The sequence below is a fragment of the Tympanuchus pallidicinctus genome, unplaced genomic scaffold (assembly GCF_026119805.1).
Source record: "Tympanuchus pallidicinctus isolate F22 unplaced genomic scaffold, pur_lepc_1.0 scaffold15, whole genome shotgun sequence".
NCBI lineage: Eukaryota > Metazoa > Chordata > Aves > Galliformes > Phasianidae > Tympanuchus > Tympanuchus pallidicinctus.
In genome coordinates, this window is record NW_026294669.1 from 10,107,498 (window position 1) to 10,133,329 (window position 25,832).

Below are 25,832 nucleotides of genomic sequence, written 5' to 3' on the forward strand. Positions count from 1 at the left end.
CCACTTCTCTTTACAAAGTCCAACCGTGCTGCACTTGGTGCCTGATTTGGTAAGGAAAATATTTTTTAAATATGCCCCAAGACTAATCACTGAGCAACTCTCTCAGTGAATTTCATCCAGCCTAATTTATCTTCCCTCAAAGTCATCTCTTGCTTTTTCGCCATAAGCCAGCTCTTCTCCCAACTTCTAGTTCCCCCACAGCCTTATCCTCAGTCCCCAGCACAGCTCTCTCTCAAATGCTCTATGGAAAAAAAAACAAGTTCAGGGACAGTTAATGTATTTTTTCTATTTAGAAAAGCTTGGATGCTCTCATGGCTGTTAATCCAAGCCAGCATTCACTGCTCTATAGTTCAGTGTCATGATCCCTGACTAAATAGTTATTAAAAGTATCTCTTACCAGAACTGTAATTGAATTTGGCAGTTTTGCAGAGATCTGGGATGGAGGTCATCCATCTGCATTCAGCACATTACATTTTAAGTTTTGCTTCCAATTTCTGTCATGTTTTCTGTTTACAACCCTACCCTTATGATCCCTGTTCCTTTTTGCCTCGACTGCGGCAGCACTGATTATCTGAAAAGAGAAACAGTTTGTTCCTTTGGTTCTGGAATGATGTCGATTTTTGAATATCTGTTTCCCTGGGGTTACATAGGGTAATTTATATAGGGTGAGTTTACCCTAATTCACTATTCTTTTCTTACTTGTTTGAATATATATTTCTTTTGAACTTCATACCTTTGCATGAAATAAATGCAGGAAATCTCATTACCCTTCCTCTATTACTGGCTTTGCTTCTTCATTCTTTATCTGAAAAACCACTGTTTCCAGATAAACAGAGAATTATCAGTTAAAGTTGCTAACACTGTTATGCAGATCATTACTGGTTCCCAAACTTAGCCCCAAGGCATTGTAATGAACTGCCTAGCATTACCCAGTACGACTTCTTCATCCTTCAGCAGAATGATTTTGGTTTATTCATGTTATACTTCTAGATTTACTGTGCAGACTGTGGCACTCCTACCACATGGCTGTGTACCTCAGCTCTTGGCTTTTATATCTGCCTTCCTTTTATTCAAAACCTCTGTCCTGGTCATTACTGCTATTCCAGCACATCCCTGCTATTCTTAGAGTATTGAATTTAACTATAGCAATATCCAGTAGTGAGAGTTTAGTGGGCAGGGTGGTGATGGGCTGGCAGTTGGACTGGATCATTTTAGTGTTCTTTTCCGACCTTAATGATTCTGTGATCCCAAGTCTTTATTTTGCCTGAGCTTCTGGCATTTGGGTAGGAGCACATCACTTAGTGGTTATGGCCAACTTTTGTTTTGAGGACAGGTACCACACTAGTTGATCTGCAGAACCAGCACATCAATTCTAGTCACTGGTAGAGTCTTTACTCTCAGAAGGGTGCAGAAGTATGTGTTTGGTAGAGTGGGAACTGGGTCTGAATTTAAGGTGAATAAGATTTTAATAGCACATTAGGCTCATGATTAGTTTTATAGCCCTCAAAAATGGCAGAAGACTGGGGAAATGCTTTGCTTTGAACACAGGTGGAAACAAAACGTGACTGTCAACAGATGAGCAATACTGCTGACTAAACACTGTGCTGGGTGCTCAAAGGCAGCCAACTGAAAAAATGTTTATTTATTTCTAAGGCCTTTCAGTCACAGTAAATATGGGCGTTTCTTTTAACAATAGCAGGTACACAACAGTTTCAGAAAGAATTGTTGATGATGGCTTTGAAACAGCTCAACAAAACTTTGGCTGTAACTCCTAGAAAAACAATTCCCATTCTTTTTCAAATAGTGTCCTGGAACTGCATCCAGCTGAAGAAACAGAATGGTCATTTAAATGCTGAGCATGTGACTCTTCTAAAACACCATCAATCTAACATGTTGATGCCCCAATTTAACAAATTTAATCACGACTCTGTGGGGTTCTACTCCCCAGATTTATGAACGCAGTGTTTAGACCATGTATTACTGCATGAAACACCATTCATACCAGTAGGACTTCAAGACAGTTTAAGGCAGAATAGGTAGCTGAATGAGAAATGCTTGATCCCTTCTCAGCATCACTGTTTTGTTGTACTGATAGTGATTGCATAATTTGGAAAATCTAATCATACGCTAAAGAAGTAACAGGCATGCTTAATGCAATTGATAATTGTAAGAAAATCCCAGCTACTTCTGCAGTTCTGCTATAGTATTACTGTAGCTTAGTGTGTGGGAACTGGTGGTGGGAACGGAACAAACCTCTGGGAATACAATTTTACAGGCTCTTCGTGAGTTCAGATTTGAAAAGTTCCCACATCTTCTGAAGTGCAGCCACTTCAAATCTGAAAAACACATTGCTGTCAGAAACCTTTGCACCTGCTCCTGTTATTGGTAGTACTTGTGATGAGTAAGACTAAAAGGTGTCTTCTGTTCCTTCTTTTTATTCTTCCTTCCTGCTTCATTATGCCTTAGGGAGCACTGTGTGCAAGGTATTCTCATACTGCCAATAGGCAGGAGGGAACAGTGTAGGGATCCTCATAAATTTCTAAACCAAAGTTGTGATCCTGCTTGTTCTTCATTTTTAGACCTTGTTATTCTCATCAGCCACTGAATATGCTACTTTTCAGAAAATAAATTACCTCTACTTTAAAAAATGTAGAGTTTGAATAAATGCTTTTTGAGTAAGTATTTATGTTAACAGCAAAGTCCTACTGTCCAAGATAACAGAGTAGCACAGCATGTAACGTTGGAAAACAGAAAATCCACAATTTATTTATATATGTGCTTTAATGTGATTGGAAATATTGCTGAAACACAGCTCACAATCCAACATAAACCTTCTAAAAGGGGTGGGGAAATACCCCCACAGAGTTCGCGTGGCCATGGATAATTTATGGTGCCTGACCTCTCTCAGAAGTACGTATTTACTCATTTGTCCCAACCTTACCTCAATGCAGATGTGCCTGTATACATGTATGAGGTCTTTACTCCCTTCACATTAATCAGGTGATTGGCATGGAGGAAAAGTAGCGCTGCAGAGTCATTCTGCACTGGAAGCAGGTGGGAGGATCACTCCCTGGCTGATAGGGCTTAGCACATCTGATTGCATTTTGGGACTTTAAGGCTTTTCTCAAATTTTAAGCAAATTGACCAAGTTGTGGGGAAAAACTGCTCCCTGTATCTTTTTATCATCTGTTGATGTAAAACTATTTGCAATGTAAGCCAAGGAGCTTTGCTTTATAGGTCCCCAGCCTAGTTTTTGATTGCTTCAGGTTGAAAACCCTTCACTAAACTGCAATAAAATAGATTGACAGTGTCACTTTTATTAGTGACAACAATGTATATCTGCTTGTAGAAAATGGAACTACATTTTCTACCAGTTTTCTGGCATCACGCTGTATAAAACAAGAAGCATAATTGTGAAAAAAATCCATACATGAAAAAAGAAACCACAAAAAGTGCTGCAAATGATTGCAAGCACTACAAAGTGCGATGACTTTTAAAAACCAAAACCTCAAACCAGCTCAAATCTGCACATCGGCGTTGCATCATGCTCGTGTATTTTTAGCCCTTAAAGTGCTGCTCCCCTGGAGGTGATCCAGTGGCCCTGTCAGGATTGCTCATGTGAAGTTCCCTGGTGCCAAGCAGTGGAGTTTCCAGCGCTCGCAGCTGAGGCGGCGGTGGGTCCGACATGGGGATGGAGGCAGCTGCAGCTGTGGTGGCAGGAGGTGTGGGAGCACACGTCCCATTGGTGAAGCTGGTGCTTCCTTTGGGACAAGCCTGCAGGGCCACCTGCCCCAAACGCTTGGTGCCCTCATGGTGAGCATGCAGTCTCATGGGAAATGTAGTCGTAGGAGTTGTCTCTTCTTTGCAAGAAAAGAGATGATGATTTCCCATACTTGAGCCATCGGATGGTTTTCCCCAGCACTGAGTTTAAACATTCTTTTTGATTTCCTTTGGGGAAAAAAAAAAAAGAAAAGGAATTTAAGGCAGCATGACATTTGACATTTAACTCTCTGGTTTCCATGGAAATAACACCAGGTATTTTGCAAACTCTTGACAGGTACAAGTTACAGTCAGTAGCAATGAATCAAAATAAACAGATAAGTAAGGTGGATTCCAGGCAAAAACAGATGCTGACCAACGTTGTCATTCAGGACAAACAAAAATTCTAAGTTTAAAACAACTGGTTCTTTTTTTTTAATGTCCAGATGCCTGAATACTGTCTGCAACCCAAAATTAACAATTTCATCTAATTGTTTTCATAAACGCATGTAAGCAGCAATTTTCTCGAAATAGGTTTTCTCTCCCAAGTGATAGGCAGGTTTTAGCTATTTGTTATCCAAGCCCTAAAGAGTTTGTCTTTAGGTAAGGTAAGATAATCACTGCAGTTCCATGCTCTTGCAGTTGGTATTGAGCTTTAAGGAAACCTTTCAGACCTGCAATGTACAAGATTTGCAGTAAGCTTCCAGTACAGCCAAGATTCAAAACCATCTCTGGTAGCAAACACAAAGACCTTGTCCAGACTTCAGGGAAATTGCTGCCAATGGCAATATTTGCAGGTAGCATTAGGGCAGAGGAGACCATTTTTTTTGTCCTGTTGCCCTTAGTGGCTACGCAGTTCAGTTGATTGTAAGATTTATATGCTTGCCGTGTCTGGGAAGCTGTTCTCTTCCTTCAAGTGTGGAAAATGCCATGCTTGTGCCTACTGAAAAAGGTGTTGGCTATTTACACGTTTCTCCCTCGCTTGTCTTTCAGAAAGATGAGAAAGCCACAATAGCCAAGATGAACCGGCAGCGCACCAACTCCATCAGCCACAACCCGCCGCACTGGGGTGTCGACCGGCCCTTTTACAACCACCTTGGAGCTCACCAGGTCTCCAAGGAGATGAAGAGAATGGTAATGCCTTGCATTATGGCCATTAATGTCTTTTTTTCCCAATACAGCGTTATATATCCCTCCATGCTTTGTCTAAAGGTTTTTGCAGTCCTGAGGGCATCTTCCAAATGTGGGTAGTAAATTGGTTTTTTGACTACAGAAGTAATAATAAATAGTACATCTGGAGGTAGGGCTGGTGAGGTGAGGCACAAGGGGGTTTGGAAGGAGAAGGAAGCCTGAACGGCAGAAAATTTGGTCACTTTGGTCTGACTTGTCTGAAAACTCATCCAAGCTGGTGGAGGTGCTGTGATCAGCTACAAAAATGGCTCAGTAATGCGAGCATTCAAATGGCGAGTGGCACACATTTCTGTTAGCTTATAACAGACTTAAGCACTTTCAGAGGATTCTCACTTGCAGGCAGGTGCTGCTCACCTCTGAGCTACCTGTGCACGTATGCTCATGGGTCCCCAGGAATCACACCACTCTATTTAACTCTTAAGAATGCACCATAAAGGACATGGATTAATTGGTCTAAGATAGCAGGCATCTTCATTTCATAAATTATATCCTTCATTACTTCTAAATTAAAATGAAGAATGGCCAGTTACCAACACAATTGGGCTGAGAGTAATTTTGTGGCTTATTTTACATAGAGATTTTATCTTTGTTTCCTGCAATAAAGATTAAGAAAAGAGAGTTTCTATTTTAAAGACTATTATTAATAATAAAAACAGTTAGCACCTATTTAATAATTTGCATGTGTATGCAAATTGTTCTGTGATCTTATTATTCTTCAGATGAAGTTTAAAACAAATGAATTCCTTCTAATATTCCGTATGTGAACATAATTTAGGACAAAATTGAAATGTATTTACCTGGGTTACGCAAGGGTATATCTGTCAGATTGGTTATGTCAGAGCTGTTTGAAGACTGCAAATCACATTCTGTTAGTCATACATGATATTCAGCTGCTTATCCAGCTCAAAACTCACTGATTGAGTGCTGGGATTTTTTGTATTCCTTCTTGTTCACTTGAGTGTGACCGTAAGCCAGAGTGTGACCCTTCTGCAATGAGTTTATCATGCTGTCTTGATCCTTTGTGCATGGTCAAAAGCGTGTATTTGTTGCCTGAAGTCAAAGTTTTGTTGCAAGTCACCAAAGCTTTGGATAAATTTTTAACATGGGGATCACCTTCATAGCTTAAAATTTTTGGCATAGCTACAGGCAATTGCATATGGTGTTTTATAATGGGAAATGCTGGCACATTTATTTATAGTTGGTGCTAATATTATTCAATCATAATATTATTTTACAGTGCTAAACTGAATTTCTTGATTTCCATAGTAATGTTTCTTTCATTTCTTGGATATTCAAATAAGGGTTTCTGACATAAGCATACAGATCAGTGGAACAGTGTATTTTTTAATGTGGGCTTCTCAATAGGGCGTGCTCAATAGGCATGACATTATTAGAGGAGCTAATCACACTAGCATATAATTATAATTGTAAGTTTCTTTGAATAGCTTGTAAGGAGTTCTTGCATCCTCCTGTTCAGAAACAAGGTGTGAGCATGCCAAACAGTATCGTGCTTCTTGGTGTTAATTACAGTTTGCCATGTCTAGCTGGTTGTTTCATTGGAAAAAACGTAATTATTTATTGAAATATCAAACTGAGTCCTACAAACATCACTATCCTGAGCTAGTAGGAGGAAAGGATTCTTTTCTTTTTCCCTTTTCTTGTCTTCAACCTTTCCTTGTAATGATATTTACCTTTTTATAGATTAAGCTGCTTTCCCCACTCTGTCTGTTTCTGTGCTGCCTCGTGTAGCAAGCTCTCTTTTGAGAGGCTGATGTCTGTGTTTCATGTGCCATGCTATTTTCTGAAAGCCAGTTTAAACCTCTTTTAGATATAGCATTACTTATTTTTTACTAGTCTTTATTGTTCTTGGGGAATCATTTTTTTAAATCTTTATTTACAGTACTTCCCACTGCTGTATCTCTGAGGTGCTTTATTCTGAACAAAAACATGCTGCTTTCTACGGACTGGGACGATCTTAATGTCTGTTAGATGGACATCTTATTGATCAGATCATAAAACCAATTCCTTAGCTTCTGATCTAAGTAAGCATTGCTTTGCACCACCTATCTTTGCACAGTACTTCATTTGTATGCCACCTCTGATGCTGTGTTACATGGATGCTATGTGTGCTTAAAGACACGCACAGTCTGCGTGCTGCCTGCTTAGAAATACAAAGTGCAGACAGACAGAAGGGGGGCAGAACTACAAAGGCTTTTTCAGCACTCCTCTGGGATGACATGCCATTGATCTCAGTAAGCTGCACTAGCTTTCAAAGCTCCTCAAGATGTGCTCTTTGTTCATGTCACCCACTTTTCCCCAGCCCTCCTGTATGTAATTATCTGTAGTCTTTTCTCCTCAGGCAGTGCAGCTTTGCTTTTTAAAACCTGAAGTCCCCTAGCCCTGTAATGTCAAAACAGGTGTTTGTAACAGCAATCACGAGATAGCACTCTGCCTGGAGCAGGGTGATGTTGCAGTGATGTGCAGTTTCCTTATACTGATATGTAGATACCACAGAATCACAGAATGGCCAGGGTTGGAAAGGACCTCAAGGATCATGAATCTCCAACCCCCCTGCCATATGCAGGGCCACTAACTTTCCCATTTAATACCAGACCAGGCTGCCCAGGGCCCCATCCAATCTGGCCTTGAACACCTCTAGGGATGGGGCATCCACAACCTCTCTGGGCAGCCTGTTCCAGCACCTCACCACTCTCTCTGTAAAGAACTTCCCCCTGACATCCAACCTAAATCTTCCCTCCTTCAACTTAAAGCCATTTCCCCTTGTCCTGCAGTTATCTACCCTTTCAAAGAGTTGACTCCCCTCCTGTTTGTAGGCTCCCTTTAGGTACTGGAACGGTGCAATGAGGTCACCCTGCAGCCTTCTTTTCTCCAGGCTGATCAAGCCCAGCTCCCTCAGCTTGTCTTCATAGGGGAGGTGCTCCAGTCCCCTGATCATCTTTGTGGCTCTCCTCTTGACCCTCTCCAACAGCTCTGTCTTTCTTGCACTGGGGGCTCCAGACCTGAACACAGTAGTCTAGATGGGGCCTCACAAGAGCAGAGTAGAGAGGAACAATCACCTCTCTGTCCCTGCTGGCCACTCCTCTTCTGATGGAGCCCAGGATACCATTTGCTTTCCGAGCCGCAAGGGCACACTGCTGGCTCATGTTAAGTTTTTCATCCATCAGGACCCCCAGGTCCTTCTCTGCAAGGCTGCTCTCAAGGACTGTTCCTTCCAGTCTGTATGGATGCCTGGGATTCCTCCAGCTCAAGCGCAAAACTTTGCACTTTGCTGTGTTGAACCTCATTAGGTTCACCCAGGCCCATCTTTCAAGTCTGTTGAGGTCCCTCTGAATGGCATCCCTTCCTTCCACCGTGTCAACCGCACCACTCAGCTTGGTGTCATCAGCTAACTTGCTGAGAAACTTGCGAGCTCAGGGAGGCCAGAAACCTCCCATGGAGCAGAAGGGCAAAAGCTCGTTTGATCTAGATATGAATACATTTGTATGTAGGTGTAATAGGGATTGTTACAGGGGACATACTTTTAGACACAGGATTTAGAACTCATTGCATTATGACAACTGTATTTTCAGGAAAAACAGAGACCATTTTTTGCAGCACTACATAGACTTCTCCAAAAGATAATATTAAAGTTCCCTGAATAGCATTTTTGTGAGGGATCTGTTTTATTTAAAAGTACACAAAATTATTTTGGCCTTCTTTCTTGCCTTTGAACGCTGGCTCTGGCAAGCTGTCTGTACTCTGAGAATTTATTAGTAATAGTCCTGGATGAGACAGATGCATATCAAAGGCAGCTGCAGGCTTTTTTCTTTCCTCCTTCTTCTGTCACAGTGTTTCAGTGCTGCCATGTGTGGGCATGGGGGCACAGCATCACACCCACGTGGAGGTGCAGCAGGGCTGGTGGGGCAGCACCTGGCCATCAGCCTGTGTTGTGGCTGGAGCTTAGCCTTGCCTGGTCCTGGCTGCCTTCAGCTGTTCCCCCAGGCACATGGGAGTTTATCCAGGCACTTGCAGACTCATATAAATAACACAAAATCCCAAACACGTGTCCATGCAGCAATAATCTAAAACATTCCGGAATTATTCCCCTAGTCCTACCCTAGCTTAGCTATGCATGAGGCAGCTGGGGTCACAGTTACCACCCTACCACAGTTACCACCCTACCCTGAGTCTCTGCTCTGTTCATGGTATACATGGAAGAGCAGAGCTCCCACAGTCCCCTACACCAGCCTGGTGTTCCCCACTGTTTCTTTGGTCTGTTGTTTAATTGCAAAAGAATCAAAAATAAACTGACTTCAAAGCATCTGAGAACACAGGTGTATTTATAGCTAGAACAATATTTATACACTGAGAAAGACTTTGCTTTTCCCAGTATACAGATATGAGATTGTTTTTATAAATATTGATGAATTTTAGACTTCTGGAAATAATGCTTGTGCATCAATTCTCATCAGCAAAACAAAACTATGGAAAAAAAAAAAAAAAGATTGTGGTAGATTCTACAGTGAAAGAACTTCATTGTAGTCAACAATTAAAAGGCAAGCACTGGTAACTTCCAACATGGCAGGGTTGTTCTAGATGACAAATGATTCTATTCAGTGTTAGTTAGCTGGAAAACATGTCCAGTTTGGGATTATAATCTTTTAGGAGAAAGTGGATGAAATGGAGATAGTCCAGTGGAGAGAATTACAAATGAGGAGAGTTTCAGCAGTGTGACCTGTGAGGAAGGGCTGAGGCATTAGATTTGTTTAGTCTAGAGAGGAGGACATTGAGTAAGAACGAAGTCTTCAGATATATGAAGGCTTGTAAGGACAGGGTATCACGGTAAATCGTTCTCCATGTCTGCAAAGAGCAGGTTGAAAAATAGTCATCTTAATTTGCTGCTGGGAAGATCCAAAAAAAAAAGCTTGTAGATGCAAGGATTGGGCTATGTAAGGAGCTTTGTAGAACTCCTGCTGTTCCTGAAAACATTTTGTTTGTTTCCCTCAGGGCTTTTCATTCTGGAGGGTCATCTTAAAACATTTTACAAATATAGAAGCAATACTCTTTAAAAAAAAAAACATCCGTATTAGGAGAATTTATAGAGCATAAAGAATAGAAAATATCTTTAAATATTTTATGAAGTTTCCAGTCTAAGCTGTGCTAAACTTTGAGGCATCTTTCTCTCTTTGGACAAAAGCCAGTTATACCCACGTTTCTGGCAGGTGCTTCAGCCCTTGCATAAAAATCTGAAAGGGTGGAAATGTCACAGGTGTGAGAAATTTCATAGGTTGCCTGGAGAAGCTATGGGTGCCCATTCCTGGAGGCATTCAAGGCCAAGTTGCGTGGGGCCCTGGACAGCCTGATCTGATCTGATAGCCAGCACATGGCATCGAGGTTGGAGCTAGATGATCTTTAAGGTCCCTTCCAACAAAAGCCATTTTATGATTCTATTTTACACTGTCTGGCATGGGCAGGTAGCTCAGTGTGTTCCACTGATACCATTGGGAAGACTCACACTGGGAGCAGGTACATCTGAGTCCATGTAACCCAATAAGAGCAGAATGGCTAATGTGATTCTTGAGCCTGGTTGTAGGTGTTGGGCAGATTTCCTTTTATTTTTTCAGCTGCTGGAATGATCTAACATCAGGAAGCTTAGGAACAGAAAGAGGAAACCCTGAAGATCTGCAATGCTGATTTCGGACTGACTGTGTTTCTGCCATGAGCCTGCATGAGACCTATGAAGCATTTAATTTGCAGTGAAATTGTGTATGACCTCAGTGTTAGTTATGAAGTAAACCAGAAGTGAAATTGAATAGGGTTTATACACGTGTGGGAAACATGACTGCATGTAGATGTTAAAAATGTGAAGTGAGGTTAAAAAAAGCACCCTGGGAATGTCTGGGGCAGTAAAGAACAAGTCCTTATTCATGTGGCAGTGCCCAATGCCTTGTGGCACTACTGCTCCATGCAGTCTGCTGCATGATACTTGTTTGGTGTTTGCTTTCTAACGAAACATCACTCATCTTCAAGTCTAGTCTTTCCATCATAAAATATAATTCTTTGTTCTATTTGTCCTGTCTTAAACCAAGCAGTTCTCTGTGTGTTGCATCACAAATACAACTCGCTTCTACTCTTTGTTGTCCCCAGCTTACCCTTACAATAGATTTTCTTGTTACTTGGAAATGAAAATTAGGGAACAGGTGCATCGAAGGAATGATTGCTGTAGCTGGTTCTGTGCCAGCTGCAGTGGTTAGAGTAATAGATTCATTAAGGTTGCAAAAGACCTCTGAGATGATCTAATCCAATTGTCATCAGAAGCGATTAAAAATATAAAAGAAAAGTCAGAGGGCAAGTTTTCTTCGGTCAGTAGTGCAGCCTCTTCAAAGAGAAGCAGGCTTGTCTCCATGAATGAGGCACAGAGGGCTTATCATCCTTCTAAAAGTTTTTGTTTAGCATGAGGTGACCATTATCCTCTTTTCTAGCAATCACTTGCTAAATCTGGTAATAGCAACATTAATGTCAACAGAGTTGGACAGGGACACCAATGGAGAATTTGTCCCGCTACATCTTTGCCACCATTCAGAATCTCCCGAATTCCCATAATCAAGTAGGGAGAAACTTTCAGGCAATCCATTCTGCTGTAATCCCGAGGCACTGCGACAGACTTGGGAGGAAATTGTTAACCTGGTCTGGGTTTTCTGAAGCCAATTTGTTTGACAAAACAGCAAGTTTTGTCAGCTTTGGTGCTTCTGAAAAGAGGATTTGTCTGATTCAAATGTGCTGTGTGATCTCACATAAATGAGTGGGAGCCATATAAAGCACTATACATTGCTTAAGTTGTTGGAGGCTTTGTACAGTTTTGTGTCTGCAAACTTAAATTTTATTCCAGTCGATGGGGGCTTGCAGTCAACCTTGATTAAATTTGTAAAAGATGAATAAGAGCAACAGCTGGTCTACAGCTGCATGTGTGAAGTCTAGTTAGAGTTTAGTATTTGCAGGGAAGTCCTGCACTGATTATTTTCCAACGATCACATGCTTTCCTTGAGTAAACTGTAGTCATACAGGAAAAGGCAGATTGGATCAAGATACTACTAAAAAGTCATACAGTCTTTTAGCAGGATTAAACTAAGCCTACAGACATAAAGATACCTGTTTCTCTTTACGCAAGAAGCACCTCCTCTGATGTTAGTGGCAGCTCACCACACATTGACATCAGAAGTGAAGCTGTGGCACTCACCAGAACCGTTTCTAGAGACAGTGGATGACTAATTAAGGAAGGGCACATTTGGATTCAGTGTCGGCATCTGTCTACATCTGTGCATCTGTTCGGTTCAGCAGTAATTTCTGTAGAAGTGTGTTGTTTATCATCACTTAGATTGTAGAGATGAAAAGACAGAGATAAAGGAGCCAGGAACCAGTTCAGAGCATTTCTACCGCTACCTGTTTTTGGATCTTTTCTGTTTTGTAAGGTATGGTAACTGCTCACAAGTGAGGCACAGAATCACGTACCGTTTCATTTGCAGATATGGCTTTGACATGTAGAAATTTGGATTCAGAGTTCAGAAAACTGGGAAGTGTGAGCAACCTGTCCTTCCTCTGGCAGTGAGTTCCAAGCCATAAATGAATTAAAATTAAGGTGGGAAAACTATTTCAAAAGCAACAGCATATGTTCTACATAGTATAAATCCGGTGAGCCAAATGACTCCTTGATTTTGGTCTGGTCCAGTCTGACAGAGGCCATGTAACAAGTTATTTTCAGCAGAACAGAACAAAGTAGAGTGCTTCACCAGCTGTGAGCAGTGCAGAGGAATGAAAGTCTATTTTATTAAGCGGGGTGGGATGCAGAAAGGGAGCACTTCAGCTTTCCTCTTCAGAACTCATTAGTCTGTGTTCCAGCTGTAGCAGACACGCTGGACTGATCTGTTTTGTAAACTAATTTTGCGCCAGTTTGTTGTTCCACACTTAGATGCTTGTTAAATACCCTTCCTACCAGCCTGTGTATTTGTGTGCCTGTACTTTCTGGAGTCTGGTATAGAAATTACATTATTTCTGGCTTGAGTGCTTGAAAGTCCTTCAGTTCTGTTTCTGTTCTTATACCTAACAGCATCTGCCTTCCTAGCCTTGTCTGGGTGACCACAGAGACAAAGGCAGAATGTAACACAGTACTGAAAATCTGATAAATGGAGGTGAATAATTAGTTTTGTGGTGGAGCCATAGCAGGTTTGTTTTTAACTCCATCCACTCTCTGCCTTTCTGTCTCCATGTATATCTTCATAATCTCTGTTACCGTGGAACATCTTTGCAAGCTGGCGTGAGCCCTTACAAACCTCACTTTGTCGTCTTGATTTGTAAGTCTGCAGTACTTCAGATTTCATGTAAGTCCCATTCATTTGGGTCTTTGTGCTAGGCATGAGCAAAGGGCAAGCAAAATTAGCTTCTCTGACATTTTTGCCCTGGCAATCTTTACTGGAGTTGCCAGCAAAGCTTTTAAGGTGGAATCTGTGCATTCCAAGCACGTTGTTATTAAAAAGGTCACAGAGCTCATCAGCTCCTCCATTATCTTGTTTTTGGAGCTAGATGAAAAAGCTAAAAGGGTGTAAAGTCTACTCCACTTTTCTTTGCGTATTTACAATATGTTAATAATTACAGCTAATGTTCTCAAAGTTAGAAGTATTATTTCTCATGGTTCTTGATTCAAAGCATTATGGTATAGCAGTCAGCTTGTCACAGCTTTGACAAACGCTTTATTATTCTATTTAAGGAATCTGTATTAATCTTCAAAGAAAACAGCTTAGTTAATTTAGAAGTCAAGAAGAGAGGCAGCAGTCACATGAGCTGTTAGTGCAGTAGATTTCCATAAAATATCCCTTATAAAATTGTAAGCTTTTGGGACAGATTCAGTAATATCACGTTCCCTCTTTTTTTTCTCCTGCACGTCAGTTCCCACAGAGGATGGTCATTAAAAGTAAGTGCTTGTAAATTCAGAGCCACCTGACCTGCCATAATACATGGTTGGGTTTTTTTTTAATAATCCCATGTAGAAAAGAAAAAAGAGCAAGACAGTTCATCAGTGGGTATTATTGCCTGTATGGGAGCTGATACAGCTACGTTTGGGTTAATGTTCCTCAATTCGGAGAGAGAACTTTCTTAGTCTCAAAGCAATTATTAAATACTTTTACCTTTTCATTTGCAGGCTGATGGCAGAATAATGCAGTCTCCTGGGGGATGGGGAAAAATCCCAGTATCAGGGGTATTAAAATAGTGCCTGAATAAGAATTGCATGAGGTCCTTTAGCATTGACCAGTTTTATGCCTTGGGTTTCCTTCTAGAGAAAAAGAATTTTGACTGTAACAAGGGCTACTCCGTCATTGTGGTTATGGAGCTATTCCTGAATTTCTCTGAACTCATTTCTGTCTGATTCCTGTAGCCATCACCACTTTTGCCATTTTCATTCCTACTGACAGTTCCCAGACTTTTCTTTGTAGCACCCTGGAAAGCCATTGGTACTGCTTCAGCTTGCTGGGCATAAGGCCATGAGCAATCAAGAGGGGATTTATATACTCTACTCCAGGAATTGACATTTTCTCTTCCTACCCTCTTATTGCCTCTTTCATAGATGGTGGGAACATGCTTTTTATCAGCTATTTTGTCTGGGTGCTCAGATCTCTGTATATGTGTGTGCAGAAATGCCAATCTTGGTGTACCTTTGAGGAGCTTAAAGCTGCTCCATACCTAGACAGGCTGGGTACTGCACTGCCCAGCACAGCTACCCAGCCTCCAGCAGCATGGGCAGAAGAGATCAGGGCTGCTTGCAGCAGCAACGCTCATTATCTCATTTCCTGTTGAGCTCCTTCACCTGAAGGTGTTTGCACACACGTGATGGGACTCCATGCAGAGATCCCTGAGCTCATCTCAGTAGAGGTGAACAGGGGAGGAGAGCTGGCCTCACTGTCTGTGTTGCTTTGCATGCTGTGAGGAAACTGTGATTTGTGGTCATTTGTCTCCTAGGCCATGAGTGTGTTAGTCTTTAGGAGTGAAGCCAAATTACTGTAGCCCATATTCCTACAAGACCTGTGTTGAGCCAAAGGATTTTAATTGGAGGAAAGCATCCAAGACATCAAGAAATGAAACTGTTTGCTAGCAGTGGAAATGGAAAAAGACCAGTGTGCTCAAGCTTTGTGCAAGGGAAAGGAAATAATTTAAGTGACCATTTTCAAATGATTGTAATGGACCAAGCATGCCCATAAAGTGGGAGGAATTGAAAACACATTAGACAGAGCCCAGGGGGAAATTTCCTTCCCAACCTGAAGAGGGTGAGCAGCATGACACTGTGCACACGATCATCTCCCTGCTTAAAAGTATTCTCGGCATGCAATTGAGAGGCTGAAGCTTTAATGAACAGAGGAAAAAATCTCTGGTCTCAGATCTCTGAGATGTATATTTTCTGATTCCCAGCAAAGTGTTTCAATGCAAAGGAGAAAGATCTCCTGTTATATGCTATCAGTTTCAAAGAAGCTATGGGTTTTTTTGTTGTTTTTTTTTTTGTTTGGACTATTTTTTTTCCTAAAATAACCTTGCAGACCTCTCTCCATAACAATTCCATTTTTGGAAATTCTGCTTGAAGAATCTTTCTCACGAAATGGGAACATTTGAAGTGAATCATTTGATTTGCTTAACTCAGAGAGGTTCCTACTACATTTAATTGTAAGCTGATTCTCTCTAATTAGAGTTCATGTCACTCTTAAATATTTAGATACTGTTAGAAGAAAATTTGGTAAAGAACATAGAATAATCATTTCCTTTTTTGCTCTACCTGAAAGAGGCTTTTTGTGAGGTTTTAATTTTAAAGCACTAATTTTGTTTGAGCTGCCAACACGAATAACTTCTAGGGCTTCAAGTACAATCTAGTATTTAAAAATGAAGAACTAAATCAATTAATTCTGTATTATTTTAGAGAATTTACTTACAGTGTTTTTGCTGGGGGAAAAAGGCAGGGAAGAATCCAGTTCTGTGTAGCTGAAGTGTTCACCCTGGTCAATGACCAGCTAAACATGCAGCCCACATTTTTTTTCACGCTTGAAGTATTGTGGCATTTACTGAGGATATGTTTGCTGAGATTTTCTTGTAAACTGACCTGTTGGCTTGTATTGCCAAACATGCGCACCTAGAAGGCAGGAGTCTGAAATCTGTGTTTGGTTTCAGGACATCAGTAGGATGAATAGTTTCTCAGCAGTCCATGAAAATCAGACCATTTTAGGAGACGCTCCAGTTGCAGTCAGTCATCCATTTCCCACGTGGATAAGCTAGAAAATGTGAACTTGATGTCTATCTAATAAGCAAGTACTGTCTGTTTTCACATCAGTTCTCTCCCCCTCATTTGTTGGCTGGTAGCTATCCGTCTTCAGCTGATTTTCTTATTTTTTCCAGCCTAACTGGCTATGACACCAGACAAATTACTAAGCATTTTGTCTCCATGATTAATCAGTGAGCTTTCGTTCTTGGCACTGAGTTTAGCATTGCTTAGAGGATAAATAAATAAATCAGATATTCTTGACAACTGTAGAATGATTAAGAAAAAAAAAAAAAGCCACACAACAAGAAGCTGAATGATCCCTTCAGCACTGTTTAACGTGAAATCAAAAGTACATGTTTTGTTTGGCTTGGGCAAGTGCACATGTTAACATTGAATCAACATTACTGTTTCCTTCTTCCCACTGCACTTGAATCCACTGGTGGTTAGTACATGGCACTGAGAGCCTTCCTTCATCTGGATTTCGGACGGGTTAAGTCGAAGTTGCAGTTTCTATTTTGAGGTGTGGTTTGACTTTGAAACGGAGGGTATAAAAATGGACATAGCTCTCTGTGAATCACAGTCCTGCCTGTTGACCTGAGGGACCAGGACCTCTTTTTTCCACTTGCCGAGTTGATGTCATCCAGGGTCGCTGTGTTGGTTTTGCTTCTGCCCATTGCTGTGCCACCACATTGCTAACTCATCGCAAGGGCAAAATCTGTTCTCCTTTAGAATCTGGTCCGTGTTCTTGTTGTGACACACAACGCAGCTGTGTGAAAACTGTTGCCCAAAGGCTTTTCGTTGTAGTCATGCAGCATCAGGCAGGCCTCTGTTTGCTCCCCCAACCCAGGAGCAGCTGCAGGTCCAGCAGCTGGAACATCTTCATGTCCTCTGAGCGGTTTTGGCCTCAGGGAGGAAAACAAAAGCAAAGTTGCATATCTCCCAGTTACATTTCTCTTATGTTTTGGAACACAGGGTACAAACCCTGTGCCTGTGACCCTGCTTGTCAAGTATACAACCTCTCTTAACTTCAGTTAAAGTCGAGCCAAGATTTCAGAGGAGAGATTTTGTTTCATCCCATGCAAAATGTCCTGTTTCGCGGTATTTGGTCTGTTAGATATGGTAATACTAAACATATAGAAGTGTGTGTGCCTTCATACGGTTTTCTCTGGGGTCTTCTAGCCACTTAAGCTATGGGTGACCATAAATGCACACACTCAGTTCAGGTGGCCCCAAAGGAATTGTGAAACATTTTGGCTATTACACACAGAAATTACAATTTCTGCAGTCTTATTTAAGGAAACACATTTTTTGTGTGTGCATGCAGTATGAGGAGATGGAAGAAGACTCTTATGGGGTTCCTGCTGAAAAAATATAAAGCAAAATGCATTGGGCTCCCTTAGCCAATCCCCAGCTGAAATAAAGAGGTGCAGCTGTGCCGGATTAAATACGTGGTTGTGCCATGTTAGCGGTCAGAGTTTTGTATCTCAAATAACGTGTGCCAGCAGTCAGCTGAAGCATTTCTCTTATCTCCATTTCCATAAATTTATACTGAAAGCCAAGTGTTTTTCTAAAATTGTTCTGTCTGCCCGATGACACAGCAGCACAAACATTGCCGTGGGTTGGTAAGGCTCTCCATCCGCACCTAACAGTGAATGCTCCAAAAACTCCTCTGCAGTGTCGTTCTCTGCATGCTTTGAGTTCTTAAGATTTGCCTGTTTCCTAACCCTTGTGTCCTTTTCCTCTCTTACAGGGTTTTGAGGATCCCAAGGACAAGTAAGCAAATTCTCTTCTGTCATATGCTGTTACGTTTGTGGGTTTTGTGTTGTTGGTTGTTTTTTTCTTCTCATATTAAAAAAGGACAAAAATTAGTGCCCAGCAGCCAATAGTGCCTGGACCCCCCAGTGACTTCTCCTGTAGGGGCAGCCAGTCTGAGGACACGGGGTTAACTGATGTGCAGTCAGAGCTGTCACTGTCTCAAAACATTTATTGATTTGTCTGAGTCTAGCTGGCATTTGGAATTAAAACATTTTGCTGCTCTTTCCCACCCCACCCCACCCAGTGTTATTCAGTCTTTGCTGTTTTGACGATATCCCAAGAACAAAATCATCATGAAAAGTGTGTCTAGCAGTGTTGAACATTTCCAATAAGAACAAATTATGTATGTCTAAATGACATATATAGTTCCTGAGTGCTTCTTATGTATGTACTTCTAATTATTACATAGTACTAATTCCTACATGCAAAAGTAAACACAGAAATGACAGTTCATTTTAAAAGGTGAATTCATAATTTCATGCTGTAAAATGCAAGCAAGCTAGAGCAGCATTTTGATGTATTTCATATCTAACAATTTTTTTAGTGGCAAAAATAGTGATAAAACATGAGTGGTATTTGGTGGTTAAAAAAAATCTCTTTTGGAGGAAGAAAAAAAAAATACAGTCCCTTTCTCACTTCCACAGCTGGACATTACAAAAAAAATTTCTTGTAGTGAGGGTGTCTATAATTATTTCTTATTCAGAACCACTGAATGGCATTAATTGTAAGCTTGCTCAGGGCAAGACAGGTGACAGTAGAAGAGACTGATGCCTGAAATATGTTGCTATTGCTCTTTATCACATTTCTCAGGCTGTCAATAAGGACCTGGCAGGTCTGTGTATGCTGGGGCAGCTGAATGCTTCTGTGGGCCCTAAATAATGTGCCTTTAGGGAAATTCACGTTATGATGGCTGAGCACTGAGTGCAACTCCCTAGAAGTAAAGGAATGTGGTAAGATTGGACGTGACAATACTTGGGATCTTCTCCTCCTCTTGCCCTTCACTGCAAACTCTGTTTTAATAACATTTACCACTGAGCACCATGAGATGTTTCGGTGTGGTGCAGGGTATCTGGGGAGAAACTTGTGTCCATGGCTGCTGTGTACTCAACTGATACTGGATATATTTTGGAGGAAAAAGATCTAACAGATTGCAACAAAATAATTGTGAGGAATACAGAAATTTTTAAGTATTCTTCATGAAATAGGGTCTGTCCTTATGTTTCACGTCAGAGAACATAAGTTCTCCTGCCTTGGTGCTGGGCTACGGATGAGTCACTCAGTGAGTGAGGAATGGTTTCTCCACAGGTGGGTACTCCAAGGATGGTCATGTCTCTCCTCCATCCTGCCATTTGAAAAGGTTACTTGAGCTGCTAACTGCTGGCAAGGATTACTCTGTATTTACTAGTGCTGTTTGAGCGTGCCCCTATCTTACTATACAGATTGCAGGCTTTTTTCACTCCTGCTCCACACACACAAAAAAAATCTCCTAATTGCCTTAGATTCTCTTGATCCAGCAATCTGTTTAATTCAGGGATAAAGATGTGGCTAAAAAGAAACCACCTCTGCCAGGAAATGTTTATGGCATTGTTTAAATTAGACACTAAGCACTCAGTTCTGTGCTTTCACATGCAAAAGCACAGCTCTTTTCCAACAGCAAGGATGAGGCACCATGCATCTCTTAGAACAGGACCTGACACTCGCCTGAGTGAAGATGTAGTCATTGAACCTAGGCATGAGGCATTTACAATTATGGCATATATGTTGTTCTGGCAGTTCTGGTCACGCTCTCACACTCTTCATTTGCAGGAAGTAACTGAATAAGCAGAATGTTTTTGGATTATTTGAAGCCAACTTCTCTGGGTCAGTTGCTAGCTTTCACATGCACAAGCAGAGTGCAAAAGCTGCTCCCAGCTCTGTTCATGTTGTTCCCATCCCTTGTAACAATTTTCTTTTGGCTGCATTTTGTACAGATCTCAACAGCACTTTTAAGAGGTGTTTCTGAAAGTTTCTTGGGGGCCTGAAATCCCTGCTTTTCCCCTCACACACTATCAATATATGAAAACACATTTCCACATATGAATTTCATTACTCCATGGCAGTAGCTCCACTCTGACTTAAGAGCACAGCCTTCAGGGCTCTCCTTAGAACAAGAACATTTGCTCTTTTGACTTAGGACTTATGCAGATGTACCCAGACTTACTGTACAGTAATGAATAGGGGTACAACAGTCAAGGATGCAGAGCAGCCGCCCCACCAGCAGAGTATGTGCAGGTGATCAGGCTTCCCTGCTGTTTGCTCGAGTGTGGCTACTTTGCAATGAACATCCCTGCAAGGTCACCTAAAAACTGCAGAAATGTGTTTACATAAGCTGCAACCACAGAAGATGTAGTATGAGAAATGCCCTCCGCAGTACAATGACCTGTTACAGAACTGGAGACAGCCGTGACCAAAGCCTATGCAGATTTTTCTTTTCTCTTCACATCCTCCTGAATGTTGCTGTTCAACTGGAGGTTGAAATGTGACTGAGGTTCACGAGGATGCTGAGCCAACTCTTTGCTCCAGTTCTGGAGGAAAATGTATTGCCTCTCTCATACGTGTATGAAATGACTGAATGTGAACGACCCACGTGTGTAAATAACTCGCAGGATCTTGGAAGACATTCTGTAAATATGAACCGTAATGATTTCCTTACTCTTTTATGGGTCCAGAAGACAGACTTGTGAGGATGGGCTGAAAAGTAAGCAGCCACTTGCTGATTGCTTAAGCAGACGTGCTTCCTCCAAGGGAGCATCTGGAAGTAAATTGAATTTCCTGTCCTTCTAGGGAACAAAACTTCATTATAGTTTCAAAGAGGAATACATGACCGTCAAGGAACTAAATAACTACAGGCCAAAAATGAAAACAACTGTTTTGCTCCAACCCTACTGAACTATTGATTGGGTGAAGCAGTAGTGAGTCACTGAGGCAAGGTGGACAAGCTGCCATTGCCACACGGCCATAGAGAGACACCAACGTGTTGGAGAAGCCTGGCTGGCCAGGGGCAGGAGAGGTGGCAACGAGCCAGTAGGCCTGGTCTGCCTTTCTCTTGGTGAGAGGTACATGGCAGAGCAGAGGCACAGAGTGCCTCTATAATCCTGCCATGTCCAGCAAAAAGCCTTTCCTTTGAGATGGGGCCTTCAACCTTGAGCATGGCATCATGTTCTGGTTTGTAGGCTGTGCTGAGCAGCCTCTGCTCACAGCACAACCCTGCCAGTAAGTCCAGCAGCAGCCTTGGGCATTGTGCCCTGTCCTGCAGTGCAAACGAAACTCAGAACAGAAAGCACTGCAGCTTCCCATCCTGCTGGTCAGAGCCTGGGTCAGAGTGCCAAAGGTGAAGGTCACTCAACATGAGCTGGAAGCTGCATTCCCACCGTGGGATTTGCACACAGAAATAGCTGTCCATTGGAATATACCCCTGTGCAACTTCTGTGTCCTTGGCAATCATGTAAACAGAACAGAAAAACAGCACTTCAGAATGCACTTTTAATTTCTGCCCATGGCTACTTTTAAGGCAGACCATTAAAGTGGCATCAGCAAGTGACTAAATTTTAAGAAGCAGCAATAAATTTTGGGAGGTGCTTCAGGTTTCCTGACTGCATGTGCAAATTGCCTTGGGGCAATTAATTTTTTGATGTTATTTTTTTTAACATTTTTCAAAAACCGTAGATGAGTATCAAAAACAAAATGGCAACAAATATTACAAGCAATCTTAAAATCTTCCAGATATTTGGAAAGCAGAATCTAATTTATGTTGGGGAGGGTTTTTTGCTACCTTCTCCCTAGCTCAAGTGAATTAAGTATCTTGTAAACAGGAAATATTGTCTGCTTCTCTTACTCATAAAAACTGCATGAGGGAAGCAGTGGGGTGTCAGGCCACATTTTTTCCCCACGTTTGTTTTTGTCAAAGGTTTGTTCTGTAAACAATTTTTTTCTCAGTAATGGAGAATTATTCAAGTTCTGAAATTTTTGCAGACATCATAGAATCGTTAGTGTTGGAAAAGACCTCTAAGATCATCTATCAGTACAACCATCCACTTACCACCAATATTGCCCATTGAACCGTGTCTTTAAGTACTGCAGCTACCCTTTCCATTAACACCTCCAGGGACAATGAGTCCACCACTTCCCTGGACAACCTGTTCCAATGCCAACTTCTCCTGCTACGAAGAAATTCTTTCTAATATCCAACCTGAAATATCCAACATCATTGTAGACATAATCATAGCGAAACAGTGAATATGGCTGGTTACATAGATCATTGATAGTGCAGCAGGGAAGACTAAGTCTAAGGACTAGTGGAGGGGAATTACAGCCTAGTTGTGAGGATGAAGCACAGTAAAGAGACTCCAAAGCAAGAAAGCTCCTTGATTTGGAGGTTGTTTAGAAAAAAAAGGCAAATAAATGAAATTCTTTCACTGGCGTGCTGTCAGTGCGCAGTGCAGCTGGTCTAATTTTCCTCTCAGCTCACAATCCATTTTCCAGCTCAAAGTTGTCATAAGCAAAATGCCATTAACCCACAGTTTGTTATAGAGTCAGATGATAACATGTGGTTAAGAGGAGGCAATTATCTTACCCTCTTATGTTCCTTTTTTTTTTTTTCTTTTTTTTTTTTTTTTCCCACATCCTCAGGAATACACAGGAAAGTATGAACCCAGAAGATGAAGTGGATGAGTTTCTGGGCCGGGCCATTGATGCCAGAAGTATTGACCGATTGCGCTCTGAGCACGTGCGCAAGTTTCTCTTAACATTCAGGGAGCCTGACCTGGAGAAAAAGGTAATGCCTTGCCACCCAGGGAGCCATAAGTGCTACTGAGGTTCATTATTCTGTCTTTAGGAACCCATTTTAAGCGACAGTTAGAGTTCTCACTCACACAGATTTGGGAGAGGAGAGCAGTAGACCAAGAGTCCTGAATAGCTGATGGCTTTCAGATATCTTTGTGTTGTGAGGCAAAGATCTTTTCAATTTCTCTGTCTATTAAATAGAGACAAAATTTCCTTTGGACTGTAACATTAAGTCCAGTTAAATCCAGTTACTGTTAAGGGTACCACGTGAACTACAGTTTTTAACTGCCCAAAGAAATTCCATGTCATATTTTTCCTCTTTTTTTTTTTTTTTTCATCCCAGCACAGATCCTTGGGATACTTGAGCAGTTTCCATGTTAAGCTCACCATTTAATGGATAAGATTTCAGAAATTAAGTTGGCACTATTTATTTCGTTTTATGTAGAAATACTCTTTCAATGACTGAAATTCAATGAATTGCAGCCTACTGTGAAAACAGACTTTCGCAGGACTTATAGCTATTCAATGAACCTGTGTGGGATCAAGTAAAAGCACAAGCATGTAATTTACCCCCACTCCTCTTCAATTTTATAGCTGAAAACTGCTAAGGAAATTAGCAGTTCACCTGTTCTCAGCAGCTTTCATTTCGTGGTTCAAATATTGAGACCGTTTGTACTGAGAACCATGCTTCAAGCTAAAGAAAGCATCTTTGGGAATTGGATGCAGCTCCCATGTGACTGATATGTTGACATGTAGTTGGAAGGAGTGACTGTGTGAAAACCACAGCATCCTTGCACTATTGTTAGAGTGAGCCAAGCTGTCTGCACAAAAGAAAACAAGGTTTTCTCATTAGCAGCATTCATCCTTGTTGGAGGAAGCTTCCCATAGAAGAAGTTCATGTCTGATTATAGTGACCTATTATCCTGGTCCCAAGTATCCTCATTTCTGTTCCTCTGATGCAAGGACCAGGCTTTGAACCCTCTCTCTATCCAGCTGTATTGATTTGTTCCCTGGTCTTTGGAATACTGTAAGGGTTTGAACCCTTACAGCTTGCCCAGGGACCAGGGGAGTTTGTAGTCTTAGTCTTTTCCTACTGGCAGTTCTTTCCAAGAACCGAAATGGAAGCCAAGAAACAAGCGTTTGTTGGTTGGGTGAAGGCAGCAGCCAATTTTTCCACTAGTGTAAAACTTTGCTTTTTGTGCAGTACTCCAAGCAGGTGGACGACAGATTCGGAGCCTATGTGGCTTGTGCCTCCCTAGTCTTCCTCTTCATCTGCTTTGTTCAGATCATAATTGTGCCACAGTGAGTATCTTATCTAATCACACCTTTGCTTCTATCTGCTCCCCTCCCTTGCCCCCCCAATATTCTAGCCTACATTTCTTTGTTGCTTTTTTCTTGAGAAGTCAGAGCACCAAGGGGAAAAGAAAATCCTTAAATAATTCATTCTTGAGTTATGTGTGATGCTTATTGTTTCCACTCATTTCTAGTGCATATTAAACTTCCTCATTGGCATGTGAGTCTTTCAGTTTTGCCAGCAAGAGTTCTCTTACATTTACCTCCACTTTACAAAATTTGATTTGGCACATTTATAAAGCCGTGGAAAAACAAATATCACTAAGCTGTAAGCTTACTGTGCCTATTGAGGCATAGTGTGCATTCACAGCATGAGTTTGGTCTGTCCCCTTATCTAAATGCAATAGAACAGAGAGGTGAAAAACCCATCACAGTCTCACTGCTCAGAGTGCTGAGGTTTTAGGGTCTGCTTCACAGGTGAGGTTTAACCTCTTGTGCATTTGTTCTTCTGGATTCAGAGCAGCCATGCAAGAAGAAGAAAGGTACAAAAGGCTGCATATGCCTAAGCTTTGATAGCTTACCCGGGGTTTAAGGGATGCAGTCATTTCTTTCCCCAGGCAAGAGAGGGACTGAAGTGGAATAAGCTCCTCAGGGCTGTGGCGCACAGAGCTTTTGAACCACTGCAGTGTGTTCCTGCATCTGAAAGGAACAGTGTAACTCTCTGGATCTTTTCCAGCAGTGAGCTCTGCAGATATGGTATTTCTTCTCAAAGAGTTCATGAAAAAATCCCTTGAAATTAAAACATGTTGGTATTTCCTGTGCTCTCATTTAGTAACAATAATATATCATTCACTGAACACTGCAGTGTTGGAAATAAATTTAGAGTTAGTCATTTTTAATCTGAAGAACAAGATCTCAGAAGCTCTAACAATGCTCCAAATTCATCTTCATTACAAGAAGACAAAAAATTTTTATAGAGAGTTCCAGTGCTGTTGTTTGTCATTACAACTGCTTCTACGTCTGTTCACACTGCACTTCTTTTCAGAGTAGAGACTGGTTTGTACCATTCAGAGATGTTTGGAAGGTCATAGAAATAGTGTGTGGTCTATTGTTTGAGGTCATTCTCTCTCCCAGGCAAGAGGACATTCACTTCTGCTCACAGAAATGTTAGATCAGCGAAATAACTTCAGTGTAAATGCATTATGTAAACAGACAGATCTGCTTTGGGAAACTAGAGGTTAAAACTGAAATCAGATAGATCCAAGCAAATACCACACTGTAGCTAATGGCCAAAATATTCTTAGAGAGCTTGGCCTCGCTTACTAATGGCTTACACTTTAGATCTGCTGGCTGGATATTACCCCTTTGAGCTCTCACATGCAAAGGCTCTCTACGAGGCTTTGTGGTTCTCATCAAACTCCCAAAGCAGCCACTAAGCTATCTCCATAAAACCCAGTTCAACATTGAAATGACAACTTGACACTTTCTGATCTGCACCAACCATATGGCTGACTCTTTCATATTACAGGCAGTGTGGTATAAATGTCACGCTGCTCCGTCCCCTTCCTCATGACCTGGAAGGGGGTGGTTAGCACTTCTGGTAAGTTTTTAGGCATCCTTAAGTAGCCTGATCTGTCTGAAAGATAATTTGATTTGAATT

General features: G+C 41.4%; 1 protein-coding gene and 1 long non-coding RNA gene across 3 annotated transcripts in view; one reads left to right on the top strand and one right to left on the bottom strand.

Moving 5' to 3' along the window:
• The window catches only part of ADCY5 (adenylate cyclase 5), a 198,788-nt gene that overhangs the window by 149,631 nt on the left and 23,325 nt on the right, over positions 1-25,832 (top strand). For both annotated transcript variants that reach the window (XM_052676145.1, XM_052676147.1), the window contains exons 8-11: positions 4,753-4,893; positions 17,994-18,016; positions 22,727-22,871; positions 24,084-24,181. In XM_052676145.1, the coding sequence (XP_052532105.1) occupies positions 4,753-4,893; positions 17,994-18,016; positions 22,727-22,871; positions 24,084-24,181 (407 nt within the window). The remainder of the gene's footprint in view (positions 1-4,752; positions 4,894-17,993; positions 18,017-22,726; positions 22,872-24,083; positions 24,182-25,832) is intronic.
• Positions 1,331-24,831, bottom strand: LOC128077245 (uncharacterized). The gene is made up of 3 exons (XR_008204897.1): positions 24,754-24,831; positions 15,918-17,146; positions 1,331-3,948 (listed from the first exon to the last, which is right to left on the bottom strand). It is a non-coding gene; the product is annotated as an uncharacterized LOC128077245 (long non-coding RNA).